This window comes from Neomonachus schauinslandi, chromosome 1 (assembly GCF_002201575.2).
Source record: "Neomonachus schauinslandi chromosome 1, ASM220157v2, whole genome shotgun sequence".
Taxonomy (NCBI): domain Eukaryota; kingdom Metazoa; phylum Chordata; class Mammalia; order Carnivora; family Phocidae; genus Neomonachus; species Neomonachus schauinslandi.
The window spans coordinates 209,256,572-209,273,021 of record NC_058403.1 but is presented as its reverse complement, the minus strand read 5'-3'; the positions used below and the strand labels follow the sequence as shown (position 1 = coordinate 209,273,021).

The 16,450-nt window shown below is 53.9% G+C and overlaps 1 protein-coding gene and 1 long non-coding RNA gene across 3 annotated transcripts; one reads left to right on the top strand and one right to left on the bottom strand.

The window, feature by feature from the left end:
- Positions 1–1,974: 1,974 nt before the first annotated feature.
- MARCHF2 (membrane associated ring-CH-type finger 2) lies at positions 1,975–13,824 on the bottom strand. 2 transcript variants are annotated; one of them, XM_021705069.2, is made up of 5 exons: positions 13,688–13,824; positions 10,011–10,333; positions 5,998–6,193; positions 4,426–4,635; positions 1,975–2,571 (listed from the first exon to the last, which is right to left on the bottom strand). In XM_021705069.2, the coding sequence occupies exons 2-5, from the start codon at positions 10,184–10,186 to the stop codon at positions 2,413–2,415; spliced, it is 741 nt and encodes a 246-aa protein (XP_021560744.1). In that variant the 5' UTR covers positions 10,187–10,333; positions 13,688–13,824; the 3' UTR covers positions 1,975–2,412. The 2 variants fall into 2 exon arrangements, with proteins under 2 accessions (XP_021560744.1, XP_021560745.1); XM_021705070.2 differs by having other exon boundaries at positions 10,011–10,238.
- Positions 2,498–3,451, top strand: LOC110593732. The gene is made up of 3 exons (XR_002481175.2): positions 2,498–2,520; positions 2,842–2,938; positions 3,284–3,451. It is a non-coding gene; the product is annotated as an uncharacterized LOC110593732 (long non-coding RNA).
- Positions 13,825–16,450: the final 2,626 nt, after the last annotated feature.

Below are 16,450 nucleotides of genomic sequence, written 5' to 3'. Positions count from 1 at the left end.
CCCAACACTGCCCACATTCCTGGGTTTTGCCATCTCCTGAACTCTGATTTTCTTCATACTCTCCTTTGACACACATTTTTTTTTTCCTTTAAAGAAGTAGGTTTTTAAATTTTGCCTTACATAACACTACATATCGAAAACTTGCTGTAAATAGTTTCTTGTAAAAAATAAGAGGATGATGCCACTCAGTTGTGTACACAGCCAACAGCTCTGAACCCAAGACTTGCTCTCTCTTTTGCTAGGGTTAAGGGTCATTAAAGACTGCCTAGCACCAACCTACAATTTTCTCCTCACTGTAATTGAAAGTGTCAGAAGAGGGGCACCTGTGTGGCTCAGTCGGTTAAGTGGTTAAGTGTCCAGCCCTTGGTTTTGGCTCAGGTCATGATCTCAGGGTCCTGGGATCCAGCCCTGCATCGGGGCTCCCCACTCAGAGGGGAGTCTGCAGGAGGATTCCCTCATTCTGCTTCTCCCCAGCTTGCATGCACATGCATTCTTTCTCAAATAAATAAATCTTTAAAAAATAAAAGTGTTGGGGGCGCCTGGGTGGCTCAGTGGTTAAGCGTCCGCCTTCGGCTCAGGTCTTGATCCCGGGGTCCTGGGATGGAGCCCCGCATCGGGCTCCCTGCTCCGCGGGAAGCCTGCTTCTCCCTCTCCCGCTCCCCCTGCTTGTGTTCCCTCTCTCGCTGTGTCTCTCTCTGTCAAATAAATAGATAAAATCTTTAAAAATAAATAAATAAAATAAAAGTGTTTTCTGAGATATGCAAAGGAAAAAAAGCTTTCTCTTTTCACGATCCTGGGGCCTCTGCACTCTCTCCAGGGACAGCATATTCCAAAGCTGGCCTGGAGAGGTGGGTGCCAGGCCTGTATAGCGTAAAAAGCCACAAGCATGAGAAGGGCCCTGAGTGCCAGCTGAGCTGGGGCACTGGGTATGATCCTGTTCTGCAGACGCCTGCTCATGTCTTCAGCTGCCCGTCCCCTGCCCCTCTGCCCCTGAATCTCAGGGCTCCACGCATGGCTCAGCTGCCCTCTGCTGCTCCTCCCCCCGGCCCGTAGTTTCCAGCCTCCAGGCCTTTGCCCTTTGCTCTCCGCCGCCCCCCGCCCCGGGCCCTGCTGTGGCCGGGCTGGCTTCCCCCAGGTTCTTCATCTAGGGCAGAAAGGGTTTTTCTCCCTCTCTGGGTGAGCCACACAGCAGACGGGCATTCATGCGGTAAACAAGAGAACATGCCAGACACTGTGCTAGACCCATCCAGGATGTGAAATCTTGGGTGAGTAACCCCAGTGCTCTGAGCCTCTGTTTGCTCATCTGCAAATGGGATTCATAAGAGAACCCCAGAACCCACCTTTTGGATCTGCTCTGAGTAATAAATGTGGCTCAATGCAGGGAACCCTCAGATGTACAAATCTCAGAAAGAGCTCAAGAAGTAGATGCTGTTACTAGCATGACCATATTCTGCTGCTTTTCCTGAGTCCTCCCGGAAGGGGACACAGAACGCTCCACACTGGAGCCATGTGGACCAGGAGGTCAACCCTAGCTCTGCTTCCTGGAGCCGTGGGGCTTCAGACAAAGGCTTTCCTGCTCTGAGCCTCAATCTTCTCTGTAAATTGGAGGTAACAGCCATTCCTGCCACTGAGGATGGGCAGAGGGAGGGCACCTGCGAAGGCTCAGAATCAGGGAACCCTCGCTAAGTATAGTGACTAGGAGTATAAAGGGCCCAGCATGATACCTGGCCCACTCTAGATGCAAAGTAAATGGAAACTGTTCTTCTTACGTGTATTTACTCTAAATCATTTATTATATAACCCTGCTACCTGCTCTTCACTCAAAAACCCAGGCTTTGCTTCTTCCAGGCTTCTACAACAGATCCCTCAAAACTAGCTGAGGGGCTGGTTTTGTTTTTTTTAACTTGACTCCCTTCAGGTCTCAGGTGCCTCCCTTTGAGGCCTCGGTTCAGAAATGTAACTGACAAGTCCGTTTTGTCCAGCAAGGGCTCCTTTTATTCATTCGGGGTGGGTTTTTTTGAAACGCAGTGCAACTTTATAAAGTCGAGGGGTGCCAGGAAAGCGAGCCTGTCAGGTGCAGAGAAGTGCAAGAAGCTTGCGGAACCTCCCAGCCCCATGGGCGCCCTGGTTCACCTACGGCCGTGGCTGCTGGCCCCCAAGGGGGCCGGGGGGGCCTCAGAACGAGATCAGGGTGCCTGCTCTGTCCGAAGCTCAGGGCCACGTCCATCTGTCCTCATGTACCACAGTGTGCAAAACAGCTGGAAAATATCTTCACGTGGGATCACAGAAAACAGCTCCGCTTGGTGTCTCTTGGCCTAAGAAGCATTCAGGCCGTGCAGGAAGGGTCGGGCGGTTTTGTCCTTCCAAATACCAGGGCGTCACCAGCTGCCTCTGGCCCTGCTGGCCCGGCCTTCACACGGGTGTCTCCTCTGCCACCTTCTTCAGGAGTCCTGCTGCCAGTGAGGAGTGCTGGGCGTCCTCCGAGCCATCTGCATCCCGGATCTTCAGGCGAACTTTCTGGTTGGTCCTTCTCCACTCAGAATATAGCTGGCAGTGGTAGCGGAAGGAGACCTGCAGGGCAGGGTGGGGGTGGGTGGGGATGCCAGCCGCTGGTCTCCACCCCAGGGGAGGGACACTGAGCCCAGGTGGCACCTGCTCTGGCCCAAACCAGGGCCAGGCTCATGCTTCCAGAAGCAGAGACAGCGTTCATATATCTCTCACACGGACTGTGTACACACACCCATTCACTCTCCTGTGAAAACTCCCCACCGGCATTCGGGACCCTGCAAAGTATAGGGGTCGGCGGCAGGGAGCAAGGAGCTCCCTTTCTGTTTCTCCCAGGATGGGACTGAAGTGGTACAGCCTCTTGGAAGGGATTAAATGTCACCGGGTCAGAGAATTGCCCAAACTCGGAAGCCAGCAAGATGTTCTTCGGGAGGTGAGTGGACAAATAAATGGTGGGACATCCAGACAGGGAATATTAGTGCTAAAAAAAGAAATGAGCTCTCCGGCCATGAAAAGACATGGAAGAACCTCAAATGCAGGTCACTAAGGGAAAGGACCCAGGCTGCAAGGCTACAGCCTGCATGATTCCAGCTCTGTGACATTCTGTAAGGATGAAACTATGGAGAGGGTACAAGGATCAGTGGTGCCAGGAGTTGGGCGGGGGGGGGGGGGGCAGGGATGAACAGACGGAGCCAGAGGACTTTTAGGGCAGTGTAACTACTGTGTATGATACCGTAACGGTGGGTACATTCATCATCCATCTGTCCAAACCCCACAGAACGTACAGCACCAAGTGTGAACCCTACTGTAAGCCACAGAGGCTCTGGAGGCTAGTGACGTGTCGATGTAGGTTTCCTCTATTGTAATGGAGGTGCCCCGTCTATGGCCATACCACCCTGAATGCGCCCGATCTCGTCTGTAATGGAGGTGCCCCTCTGATCCCGCGTTGATGGCGGGGGAGGCCGGGGATGGGGATGGGGATATACGAGAACTCTCTGTATCTTCTGCTCAATTTTGCTGTGAACCTGAAACTGACCCAATAAATAAAGTCTATAAAAAAATTTTTTTAAAACCAATGTCAATGGTTCATAGTCTTTGATCAAGCAAGTTCCAAGAAGGCATTTGCACAGGTGGTGCTCAAAGCACTGTTCATAACAGGAAAAAAAAAAAAAAAAAGGAAGGGGAAGAAAACACTGGAAAGAATCCCGGTGTCCATCAAAAAGGATTAGTTAAATAAATATGGTACATCCAGACCATGAATAACTGTTGGGTGGCTGCCTTTTTTTTTAAAGGACATCAGCAAAGCGAAAGCAAGCAGACTACGAAGCAGTACCTATGGTTTCATACTATGTGCTTTAAAAAAAAAAAAAAGAAAAGAAAAAACCTGCTAGTGGATGCCAATCCTTTTTGAGAAGGGAATGCTCCCATAGCTAGACAACAGTGGTTAGACCTAAGAGGTGACACTGGGGGGCTCCTCTCTGGGCGAGGGTCCTAATGGCTGCCAGTCCAGTCCCTCTCAATCCCAGTGGCCTTCCCTCTCCAGCTCTTCAGCTTCCTGTCTGTCTGTCCCTCTCATTCTCCTGCTCTTTCTCTCCCAGTCTTCTGGTCTTGCTCTTCCTCTCACCCTCCCACCCTCTCTATCCCCTAACCCCAGCTAGTCTTGCTGAGCTTGTGGATGGCGGGCCTCCATTCAATACTGCCAGTCAGGTGTCCTCATCTCTTGGGGGGTGGAGGCTCACCCCCAACTCACAGCTTCCCTGGGCCTTGGCTGGGCTCAGAATCTGGAGCTCCGTGAGATGCTGGGAATCACTTCCACCCGGGCAGAGGCAGGCAGGGAGGCCCCCAAGCCACTGCCCAAAGCCCTGGCCAGCCTGCTCTGAACCAGAGACCCCCAGATGCCTCCAGCTGGCAGCCACTCACCAGCGTCCAGAGGACGTAGATGGTGAACAGGGCAATGGTGAGTGCGATGAGCCCCACGGCCTCGAGCCGGCTGTGCAGCCGGAGGTGGTCCTGGGCCCCGCGCAGGCACAGCCAGCCTGAGATGGCAGCCAGTGGCGTGATGAACAGGAAGCATACCATGTCACAGCACAGCGTCCGCTTCTCTGTCCGAGGCCCCGGGTCCTTCAGCCACTGCGGGGGTGGGGGGAGGAGCTGCTGAGGCGAGCTTCATAACGCCCTCCCACGAGCCCCAGCCTGGGGATGGGGGTGCGGGACCTCCAGGCCTCGCGCCTCTGCCTGCAGACACCCATCTGGATGGGCGGGCCCCGCAGGACCAGCCTCCGGCCGTGCGCCACCCTCTGTACTTTCCTTCCCTCCCATACTTACTGAGCCTACGATGAGCTCCCGGGTCCTGCTAGGTGCCCCCATTGTGCAGACAGGGGATACTGAGGGCACAGAGGGACGGACTCATTTGTGCAAACTCATACAACTCGTCACCCACAGAGCCAGGACTGCAAGCTGGGGGGGGTCTGGCTGGGGGGTCTTGTCGCAGGGCCCCCGCAGATGAAGGGGCGAGAGAAGTGGGCTTCGCTCATGGTAATTCCGGTCAATGGAACAGAAGGGTCCCTGCCCTCCCGGAGCTCCCACGCTAGTACAAGAGGTATGAAATGGGGTGGATGGTCGGGGAGGGGACGGCCTTGTTGAGGAGGGGACCGTGAGTTGAACGGAATGAGCAGAAGCAGCCATGTAAAGAACGGGGGAGACAGCACCCCAGGCTGCAGAACAGCAAATGTGGGGCCCTGATATGGGAGTATGTGGCCTGGGCAAAGTACAGCAGGGAGGAGGCCCATGTGGCTGGAGGGCAAGGGCAAAGGGAGAGGGGTGCAGGCGGGTGCTGCCTCTCCCACCGTACTGTTCTCCTAAACACCCAGCCACCCCGGGCGGGCCAGGGGTCTTTCCAAGAGCCCACCCCCAGCCCAGCAACATGACTGTACAGCGCTCAGCTGCCCCCTCCAAGCAGGCCCAGAGGAGTCCGGGGGGCACCCGTCAGCCAGCAGGGCTCCGGAGAGCAGTGCGGCAGCCACCACGCCCGAGAATGCTCATCTCGGGCCTGACCCACTCCACTCAGGCTAAAGTCTAAGCTCCTGAGCACAGCCCACAAAGCCCAGAGTAGCTGCCAATACCTCCTCCAGGCCACTCTCCCCCTCCTGTAACTCGCTCCACTCCAGCCACCCAGGCTTCATCAAGCATGCCGAACTCTTCCTGACCTCAGGGCCTTTGCACTTGTTGTGCCCTCTGCCAGGACTGTCGTTCCCCAGCTTGGGTCCTTGGCATTGCTGGCTCCTCATTCTTCAGGTCTCAGCTTCAGGGGTGACTGAACAGGGAGGGGGCACGGGGTCTCCGGCCTGGTTCCCCACCCCCATCCACAGACTCTACCATGGCGGGGGGGAGGTCCACTCCATAGAGAAGGATCCTCCTGGGCAGTTCCCTCCTCCGGCCCCAGGCCTGTCTGCCTGCCCCCTGCCCGCTCCAACCTGGGGCTCCCAAGCATACCTCTGTGAGGGGCCGGGGCCGCTTCTCCACTGCAAACTCCGTGTGGCACAGCTCACAGTAGCTGGTGTTGGACGAGGAAAGCCACCTCTCCAGACAGCTCTTGTGAACGGCCCCCAGCGTACCAGTGCAGCCACATGGGGACAGCAGGCTCTCCCCATTTGCTCCCTCGTGGCAGATCCGGCAGAAGGGACCATCACTAGACACAGAGATAGAGCGCATGAGCAACAACCAATCTTCCTGCCTACACCGGCTTCGCTGCCCACTGGATCATAAGGTCAGCATTGCCCCTGCGCTGCCACTTGGCAAACTCCTACTCATCCTTCAACGCCCAGCTCCAGACCTCCTTTCCTTTGTAAAGCTTTCCCAAATTCCCGAAAGTGCAGCAGTGTGCTCCCTCCCCAGGGTTCCTGTGGCACATTTTTAGGCCCAGGGTGAGCATCTCTTATAGCTGCCCATCTAGCGTCTGTTCCTCTTTTCCCTGCAATACTCCCCTAACCGTCCCGGGCAACCAACCCACTCTCAAGTCTCGGTCCTCAAGGACTAGAGCAGAGCTGACAACACCCCTGATGACCTCAGGCCTGACCGATTAGAACACCACACACCCGTGGTCACCAGGACTGATTCAGGGAAAGGCATGTGTGAAGCAATCAGAGTCACTGTGATTAATTCCTGAAATTCTCCCCGCCCCTCAACTCCAGAACTAGAGACAGCAAGGCTGATGTAAGTCTGGAGCTGATGGCAGCAGTCTGGTCCCCATGTGGAGTCTGTGAATGATGCCAAACAGAGGAAAGCAGAGCCAAGCAACAGGGAAAGACAGATTCTCAAGGACACCATCAGAGGCCCTGGATCTAGCCTCACCTGAAGGCCATGCTACTTGAGAAACCTGTGCATCCAGGGAGAGTAGTTCCCCTGCTCCTGTGTCCTAGATGGGCTCAGAAGACAGACAAAACAAGCGTCCACAGGAAGCCACTTGAGGGAAGCCTCAGCCCCAGCCTGGTCTCTGGGGATACTGGGTCCTTCCTGGGGCAGCTCAGGACTGGAGGTGTGGCCTTGGTGGGCGCAGAGGCTGTCCAGCACATGAGTCATTGTTTTCCAAACATTTCTGCCCGGAGAGTGGACCGCAGGAACACACGAAGGAGGTGGAGCAGGAGGGCCGTCTTCCAGATAACACCAGTTTCCCCTCAGAAACTGTTTTCTATCCTCTCCTCAGCGTCTCCTGCTGTGGGGCAGAGCCTGGCTGCTTTGAAGCCAAAACCTTGAGCGGACCCCTCATGGCTACTTTCTTGTCAGTCCTGTGCCGGGGCTGCTGCCGTCCCCTATGATGTCAAAAGGCTGTACCGGGCTCCACCCTGATCCCACAGCGCCCCTGCCCAGAGTTAACAGGCTTCCCTGCTCCGGAAGCCAACCCCAGCAAGTGGAAGGGACCAGAACCCTGAGGAAGAGCCACGTAAGTTTGGGGTTTGTCCCGGGGAACCCTACTTTTTTGGAAAAGCCACTTCGGAGAAAACAAAACAAAATGAAACCTGACTTCTTGCTGAGCACTGATTAAGGACCGTGCCCTGTTCCAAGGGCAGCACGTGGACGAATCTGTTATTCTCCCAGGGAACCTGCGAGGAAGGGGCTATTTTGCCCTCCTTTCACCGATGGGGAAACTGAGGCAGCAAGGGGTGACCCCGTTTGCGTGAACTCACACGGCTAGTAGCCCGCGAAGCCGGGGCCCAGGCCCCCCTTAGTGGCCATGCTACACTGCCTACACCGTTCCAGACGGCAGGACAAGAGAAATGGGCTTTGCTCATGAAGTTCTGGCAGGAAAATAATGCAAATGGCACAGTTGAGAAGGAAACAGACCAGGGGTTGGTGGGGGGAGCCTCAGTGGGGCTGCCCAGGGCACACTCCAAGAGCAAGAGAGGGGAGAGTGTGGGCAAGGAAGCCGGCAGAAGCCACGTGGAAGGGGCGGCAGGGGAAGGCCAGGAGGAAGGGCCGGGGGTGCAGATATGCTCTGGGAAGCTTCGAGGACGGCCTGGGCTCGCTCACGGACTGGTGGGCAGAGCGCTGAAGGCTCAAGAGGATCAGAACCCTTTGGACAAACAGCAGCCTTCTCTCTGGGAGGGTGGTTCTGCCCTGGTCCCCAGCCTGGGCAGGTTTGGGATGAGTTGTATCAAAACTCAGAGGGGAGGGGCACGTGGCGGGCTCAGTCAGTGGAGCCTGTGACTCTTGATCTCAAGGTCATGAGTTTGAGCCCCACGTTGGGTATAGAGATGACTTAAAAAAAAAAAAAAAAATCAGAGGGGAGAAGCCATGAGCAAAGAGGCCAAGGAGCAGATCAAGAGGGCCTAGTGGTCTTGCGGGCATGGCTGTCCTTACCATCAGCGGGGGTCACTGAGGGACTCTCTGCTCCCTGCCTCTTGCCCTGCCTCTGAGGACTGCAAGACTGGCTGGTGGGACTGAATGAGCTTCTCCCCTTCCAACCCAAGCAGGAGCCCTGGGTTCAAGCTTCAGCAATGCTCAGTGACACTGGCAGGTGTCCGCCTCCCTCTGGGCCTCGGTGTTCTCAGGTGTCAGGAGGGAGGGTGGGGCAAAGTGGGGTCAGCTCACTCAGTGCCCCTCAGGCACCCCAGGTAGGGACACCCTAGCCTTGGTCAGCCTCTTCCCAGGCCCCCTACCCCACCAAATGTCCCCTCGCTCCCAGCCTGGCTTGCCCGGCACAGACTCTGTCCTGCCTTCAAGGGGGCTGATGGAGATGCGAGCATAAAAACCCACACCCCGGAGGAGGCCCAGGAGAACTCTCCATATCATCTGGGCTTGAGCGAGGCTTCCTGCCGGAAGTGACGCCAAGCAAAGACTCGGAGGGTGAATGGCAGTGAGCTCCCTCCAAAGCACTGCAAGGTCTCCCATCGGCTTCTTTGGATGTTGGAATGAACAGCTTATGAATTAATTCTGACACAGGCCACAACACGGATAAATCCTGATGACATAGAGCTCAGTGAAACGAGCCAGTCACAGAAAGATGAATACCATGCAATTGTACTTCTAGGAGCTCCCTGGAGGAGTCACATTTGCTGAGACAGAGAGGAGATGGTGGGCACAGGGTGGAGGAGGGGGCGGGCAGTCCGTGTTTCATGGGGACAGAGGTTCAGTTTGGGAAGAAAGTTCTAGAGACGGGTGGTGGGGGTGGTTGCACCACAGTGTGAGTGTAGCACTGAACTAACTGTATACTTAAAAAGTGTTACAATGGCACATTTTAGGTTATCTATATTTTACCACAATGAAAAAAAAAAAAAAACCGGAAAAGAACTTAGGAATGAAATCTTAGTAGATAAACCTGACGACAATGTGAAAAACTTGAAAAATTAAGAAGAAAAAGATAGCACTCAGAGTCTCGTTCCCTTAGCCAACCTGGTGGCTGTTTTAAACCCAAATGAGTGAAAATGGATTCAGATTCAGATTTGAAGGGTTTACCTCAAACTCTTTTCCTTGAAAATGATGACAAATTGGCATACCAGGCAGGGGAGCTCACATGGGGGTCTGGAAGGCCCGCACCGGGGCTTAAATACTTTTATCGAATGCATACGGGGTGGCAAACCCGCGGGCAGACACCGTATGTGGACCTCTCGGAACAATGCGATGAGGAAGGTGTCCCCATCTCCGAGAGATGAGGGTAAAGTAAGTTGTCCCTGGTCCCAGAGGGAGAGGGGCTGCAGGGCAGGATTGAGCCCAGGTGCTGTGAATCCACTTCCTTATCATGCCTCTCCAAACCATGAGCTACTCCCCACCATCTAATCTTCAGATTTCACCTGACAATCTGGAATTTCCACTTTTCCTGGAGAACCAGACCTGGCCGGCCAGGGCCTCTGTATCTGCACCGCAGTTATGACTGGGGCCCCTTTCCCTGGTTTATTCGCCCACCTGGTCCCTCTAGATGATTGGATTTCTGACCCCAGACTGGGAGAAAATCACTTGGCCCAGAGAGTAAAGCAAGTGAAGGCAAAGACCCCTGCTCAGGCGCCACTCACCTTGACGTGTCCAAGGCTCGGATGACGGTTGAGAGGAGCCGGCCATCCCTTGAAGTCACCTGCGCCACATACTGGGGTGGCCCGAGGCCAGTGGCCTCCACGACCTTGGAGAAGGCAGGGCTGCCCGAGCAGTCACACAGGGAGCCAGGGAGGTGGCAGCAGTCACCCGTCGTCATGGCCACAGGGAGCCCTGTGTCCTCAGGGCCTGAGGCCCATGGTCCCAGGAGCCTGGGGAGAGGCCGGCAGGGAGGTTAAGGGCAAGGATATCGAGCCAAACACTGACCAGGGTTTGAATCCAGCTCTCGGAGCCTCAGTCGCCCAATCTGTAAAATGGGGGATTCAATGAGATGCCACTTGTAACTCAGCCCAGGCCTGACGCACAGTAGGGGCTTGGTTTTATTATCTCTAGGCCTCCTGAGAAAGGCCAGCCAGGTCCAGCCCTCAAGGCCTGCAGGCCACCCCCAGCATCAAATGTGATGATTCTCGGAGCGCCCAATTCCTTGCAAGAATGTTAAGGCTGATGCTTGGAGGGGTGGGAAGGGCCCGAACAGTTACTGAGAGCCTGCTGTGGGCCAGGCCTTGTGCTTGGGGCTTCTGTAGGCTGGAACCCTGCCCGCTGACCACCTAGACCCTTGTTCTCCATGGACTGGATTTCCGGGGCTGCGCTCACAGCACGTGAGCCTGCCTTGGAGTTGGGCAGAACTGAGCTAGAAACCTGGGTGAACAGACCAGGATGGGGCATCGTTTGATACCTCCTGGACACCTCAGGCCTTCAGGAAAACCACGCAGGCTGGGAAGGACTCGGGCAGCCTCTGTTCCTACTGGAGCAGGTGATCCAAGCCATGCCCGTGTCCTCGAGGAGAAGCAGTGGGAGATGGCCGGAGACTTAGGCAGCGACCTCAAGTCTGCTCTGGGTGGGGGGCTTCAGCACTATTCTCCCCCCTACCCTAGGGTCTGTTCCACCAAAAGGAACCCTTGGCAGCCTTCACCCCCGTCCCAGAAGGAGCCAGTGAGACCTTGTGTGCTTCCCCTGAGAACTTCCTGGAAGTAACAGAGGCAACACAGGAACCCTGGAGCCAGGGGTCCCTGAGGTCTTGTCCTCAGGCCTCTGTCTCCAGGAGCTGCAGTCCAGAGACGCCAGAAACACTCACTGAGGGACCCCCTAGGCAGCTTTTACCAACCCCTGCCGGCCAAATCTGACACCTAAGACAGAAGGGGAAAAGCCAGAGTAAGTGATTGACTAACGCTTTGCACCAAGGCCATCATCTGCCCACGGATCAGCACCCTCTGAACAGTTCAGCCAGAAGCCTTCCTGGCCCACCGTGCCCTTCGGAGCCTCCACAGTTGGGCCGCTGCCAGCCAGATAAGCAAATATCAGCCCAGAGGCAGGAGAAGCAAGGAGGAAGACTGCTTGGCCCAGATAACATCCTCGGGGCAGCGGTGGCGGGGGGCCTGGCATGTTGTGTGCGCTCCTATCCCTCCCGAGGAACTTCCGGCTCAGAGGTCAACAGGGAAGCCTCTGGGCTCTCCAAGACAATGCACGTAGAGGGGAATCCATTCTTCCCACCCCTCCAAGCATCAGCCTTAACATTCTTGCAAGGAATTGGGCGCTCCAAGAATCATCACAGCTCCCATATATTAAGTTCTGCCATTTCTGTTACTATTGGGTGGCGGGGGGAGATTCATTAGTAAATCTGCTAAAGCAAGGCCTGAAAATCACCAAAATTATGACAGCAGCTACAGTTCGTTAAGGGCCTATCGCATGCTGGGTACTGAGAAGCTCGCTGAACTCTAAACAGTTGCCCTAAGCGTCCCCTTCAAAGATCACCTGCCTGGAGAGGCCTTCCCTGACCATCCTGGCCAAAGTGCCATTCATGACCACATTATTGTGTTCATGGAATGTACCCCTCCCTGAAGTGCTCTTATTTCTTCACTCTCGGTGAGCTCTGGGAAGGGGGCACCAGGTTGGACATGCACTCTGTCGTCCCTGGCGCCTGCCCCGTGTTGGGCACAAAGTTGCTGCGTTTCATTTCTCAGCCCCTACTCTGTGTAAGAGCAAGCGGGGGAGAAGAACCCTCCTGATCCTCATACCTTGGTCTGCCAGGGCCCGTGGTGGGAATCAGGGATGTCTAGAGGCTAGAGGCTTGTGCAAACCACAGAAGCCTGGGCTTGGAAGGGGCTAAACTCAAGGCTGGACTCAGCTCTGGGGCTGTTGGGCTGGGCGAGTGAGCCGATGCCTCAAGTGAACTTGGCCCAATGCCTGGGGGATAGATTTCACTGAGTCTTCACAACAAATCTATGACATAAATCTAATAATTACCCTCATTTGACAGGTGAGGAGACTGAGGCTCAGAGAGGGGCAGCTCTTAGCCCAAGATCACACAGCTAAGAAGGGACAGGACCAAGATTTCAACTTAGTCCAGTGAGTGGGTCTAGGACTCAGAAGACCTGGATTTTTTAAAATCTTGACTCTGTCACTGATGCTGTGTGTCCAGGAACAAGCCACTTTGCCTCTCTGGGCCTCATCCTTCTCTTTTGTCAAGTAAGTTGATGGAGCTGATGGACTTTGCTGAGGGACTCTTGAGAAGGAGCCCCCAGGCTCAATTCCTCCGGCAAAGCTTGTCCTTGTCTAGGCCCACTTGGGGTGGCGCTGAGGCAAAGCAACCTGTCCAGCGTCCTTTCCCTGAGGGCAAGAAACTACAGGAAGAGGAGTCAGAGGGCCCTAACGGTGCCCATTTGGGCAAACTGCTTCACTCTCTGGGCCTCAGTTTTCTCGTCTGTAAAATGAAGGTCATAACAATACCCAGCTCATACACCCCTAATTATTAAGAAGTCAGTAAATATTAGCTCTTCTTAACGATTACTGTCATCAGCTTACAGAGCTGTTAGAGGGTTTGATGAGACAAGGCACAGCCAGAATCTGGCACACAGTAAGTGGGCACTAAATGCTGCTCTTATTTTTAGAAGAAATGTGGAGCCTGTAAAATGCATTCATTCCTCTTCGCTCACCAGAGAGAGGCTCCTGTGTGTCCTGCAGTCCTTGCATGGCCCTGCATTGGAGGCCAGGTTTAAGCCCAGCTCTGCTCTCGTTCTATGTATGGCCCCAAGAGAAAAGACTTCTCTGAGCCTCAATTTCTTCATCTAACAGGGAACATTTCTAGTACTTCCACCTATTAAGGTCCCTAGAGGACTAAATAAGAGAATCATATAAATTCTGGCTACCCCGTTTTGAGCACCCACTAACAGCCAGGCACTCTGCTAAGCAAGTCCTTTGTAGACAGTGCCTGGGTCATTATAATATTTACTATTTTCCAGGCAGAACCCCGCTGGAAGGAGGTTGAGGAAGGCGCTTATTGACAGCCTACTGTGTGCAAGGGTATTTCCTCATCAGCCACCTTCTGAATTCTCCCAACAAGCCCCATTAGGTTGGCGCTGGGATGACCCGGTTTCACAGCTGAGGAAACCGAGGCTCGGAGAGGCACCTACTGTGTGCCGGGTCCCGGGGACCTCCCGCCGCCCTCGAGACGGGAACTGCGATACCTCGTTCCGGAGAAGGCTGAGGCCGAGGGTCTGAGCCTGATCGTCCCGCTCGGGAGCCAGGCTCGGGCCTCGAACCCGGGGCCGGCCCGCGGACCCGCGCCCCCCCCACCCCACCCCATCAGCCCGCCCGTGCCTACCTGACCCGCGGCCGGGCCGGGCGGCCGCGCAGGCCCCTCCACTAGCCCCGGCCCCGGTCCCGGCCCGGCCGGTCCCGTCAGCGCCGCCAGCTCGGCTCCGGCCGGCACCTGCGTCCGGACACCGCCCGCCGAGCCGACGGTGCCACGGTCCAATGGCTACTGCCTCTCGCCCGCACTAGCCAATACCCGTGCACGTCCCGCCCTAGGAGGCGGGGCCGGAGGCGACAGGGACGTCCTGGGCCGCACAGGCCCCGCGGCGCCGCAGCTGCTGGCTCCGCCCCCACCGCATCTTAACTCCGCCCCCAGCTCCGGCTCCACCCCCAACCCTGACCCCGCCCCATCCCGGCAGGGGGCACGAGCGGGGTTGGTGGCGCCACCTGCCGACGACCAGTGCTAGCTAACCGTTACAGACTTGAACGTGACACCCAGCTAAGGGATTTGTAAGGGTTCATCACCTCCCATATGCTTCTCATTAACTCTGGGAGGGAAAGAGAGACGAACCGTATGATCACACTTTACAGAGGGAAAACGGCAGCCTAGAGAGGTTAGGGGGCCGTGGAAGAGCCTAAAGCCAACGCCATTTATTCATCATTCACTTGCTCATTCATTCATGCAATTGGTTCATTCACTAGATGTAATAAAGATCAATAAGAGGGCCGGTTATGAGCCAGGCACTGTACTAGGCTCTGGAGACACAGGGTTAAGACAAATACTGTTGCCTTCATGGACCTTAACCTAGGGAATTAACCAATTGTGTAATTCTTTTTTTTTTTTAAAGATCTTATTTATTTATTTGACAGAGAGAGAGAGAGCACAGGTAGGCAGAGCGGCAGGCAGAGGGAGAGGAAGAAGCAGACTCCCCACTGAGCAAGGAGCCCGATGTGGGGCTCGATCCCAGGACCCTGGGATCATGACCTGAGCCGAAGGCAGACGCTTAACGACTGAGCCACCCAGGCGCCCCCAATTGTGTAATTCTTAATTACAAAAGTAATAAATTGTAGCAAGTGAGGGGGACATATCATGGAATAATTTGGAAAGTCCAAAAATACTGCCTTAAGGAAGAAGCAATTGAACTGACAACTGATACAGAGCAGAGGGGAACTAAGAGAAAAGAGGGGAGAAGAATCCCAGGCAGAGGGTTCAGGCACATGCAAAGGGCCTGAGGTAGGATGGAGAATTGCCTCAGTACTCCTCTCCCCTCCTGCCCTGCCTTTATGAAATATATGGAGCAATTCGATTACCTCAGTTACATTCTGTTGTGTTGTACTAGCTTTATTTTTCAGAAGTGAAAAGATAAATCATAACATTGTTTAAAAGGTTAGAGAGAAGGAGGAGGAAGGGGACAGAGATACAAGTTAGACTTTTGAAAATATACCTTGTTTTATATATTTGGCTTTACAACCATGTAAAATATTGCATATAATTATAAAACAAATTTTAAAGTGTAAAGGTAGCCCTAAAAACAAAAATAAAACAGAAACTTCTGTATCCAGTTGGTGACAAAACAACAGAGAGATGAACGTCTAGTGACTTTAAAACGACAATTTAACCCTACATACCACCATTATATTGTTGATGGTGATGTTGCAATTGTTATTCTGAGCCTGTTGCATATTTAGTTTTGCATAAAGCAAAAACAAAGTAATACCTTCATGTCAAGGACTGGGATTTTCAGAGGGAGTGAAGGAGGTACAGACATAAGGTTGATTATGCTAATAAAAACCTTATGGTTTTGAACTTGAATTGGGAGCGTCACAATATATTTTATCTTTGCAAAAAAGCAAGCATTTCCTAGCTCTGTCCACTGAAAAGGTCTGAAACAAAGACTGACTTTGTTGCCATCAGCACTCCTTAAACCCAGATCATAGTCTCTAAATATCACTTCCAATTGAACGAACCAGGGAACGCTGGGGAAATACCTGATTCTGGGTCTGGGGCAGGAAATGTACAAGATGAACCTGACACAATCTGATATACCAGAAAGCGCAGGCGTTCTCAAAGACATTACCTAGTAAGGTAGTGTCAGTGGGAGTCAACTAGAAAAAGCTCTCACTGGCCACAAGTGGGATGATTTGCCCTTCAATAAGGGTAATGGGTGCAGTAGATCTAAACACATCAAATGTTAAGGGGAGCCTGAGTGGCTCGGTCGTTAAGCGTCTGCCTTCGGCTCCGGTCATGATCTCAGGGTCCTGGGATCAAGCCCGGGATTGGGCTCCCTCCTCTGCGGGAAGCCTGCTTCTCCCTCTCCCACTCCCCCTGCTTGTGTTCTCTCTTTCGCTCTGTCCCTCTCTGTCAAATAAGTAAATAAAATCTTAATAAAGAAATAAATACATAAATAAATAAACACATCAAATGTTTAAATCCATCTACTGGGGGGAGCCTGGCTGGCTCAGCCGGTAGAGCATCGAATCTTGATCTCAGGGTTGCAAGTTTGAGACCCACGTTGGGTATAGAGATTCCTTAAAAAAATAAAATAAAACCTTAAAAAAAATCCATTTACCGGGGTTTTTAAAAATTCTTTTTTTTTTTTTTTTTTAAAGATTTTTTTTTTTTTTTTATTTATTTGACAGAGAGAGACACAGCGAGAGAGGGAACACAAGCAGGGGGAGTGGGAGAGGGAGAAGCAGGCTCCCCGCAGAGCAGGGAGCCCGATGCGGGACTCGATCCCAGGACCCTGGGATCATGACCTGAGCTGAAGGCAGTCGCTTAACCAACTGAGCCACCCAGGCGCCCCTAAAAATTCTTTAAATAATGTCGGGGTGC

Coding starts and splice junctions, on each gene's coding strand:
- MARCHF2 (XM_021705069.2), bottom strand. CDS start 10,186: ATGACGACGGGTGACTGCTGCCACCTCCCTGGCTCCCTGTGTGACTGC. Junction 6,194..10,010: donor CGAGCCTTGGACACGTCAAG/GTGAGTGGCGCC, acceptor CTCTGTGTCTAG/TGATGGTCCCTTCTGCCGGA. Junction 4,636..5,997: donor GGCCCCGGCCCCTCACAGAG/GTATGCTTGGGA, acceptor CCACCCCCGCAG/TGGCTGAAGGACCCGGGGCC.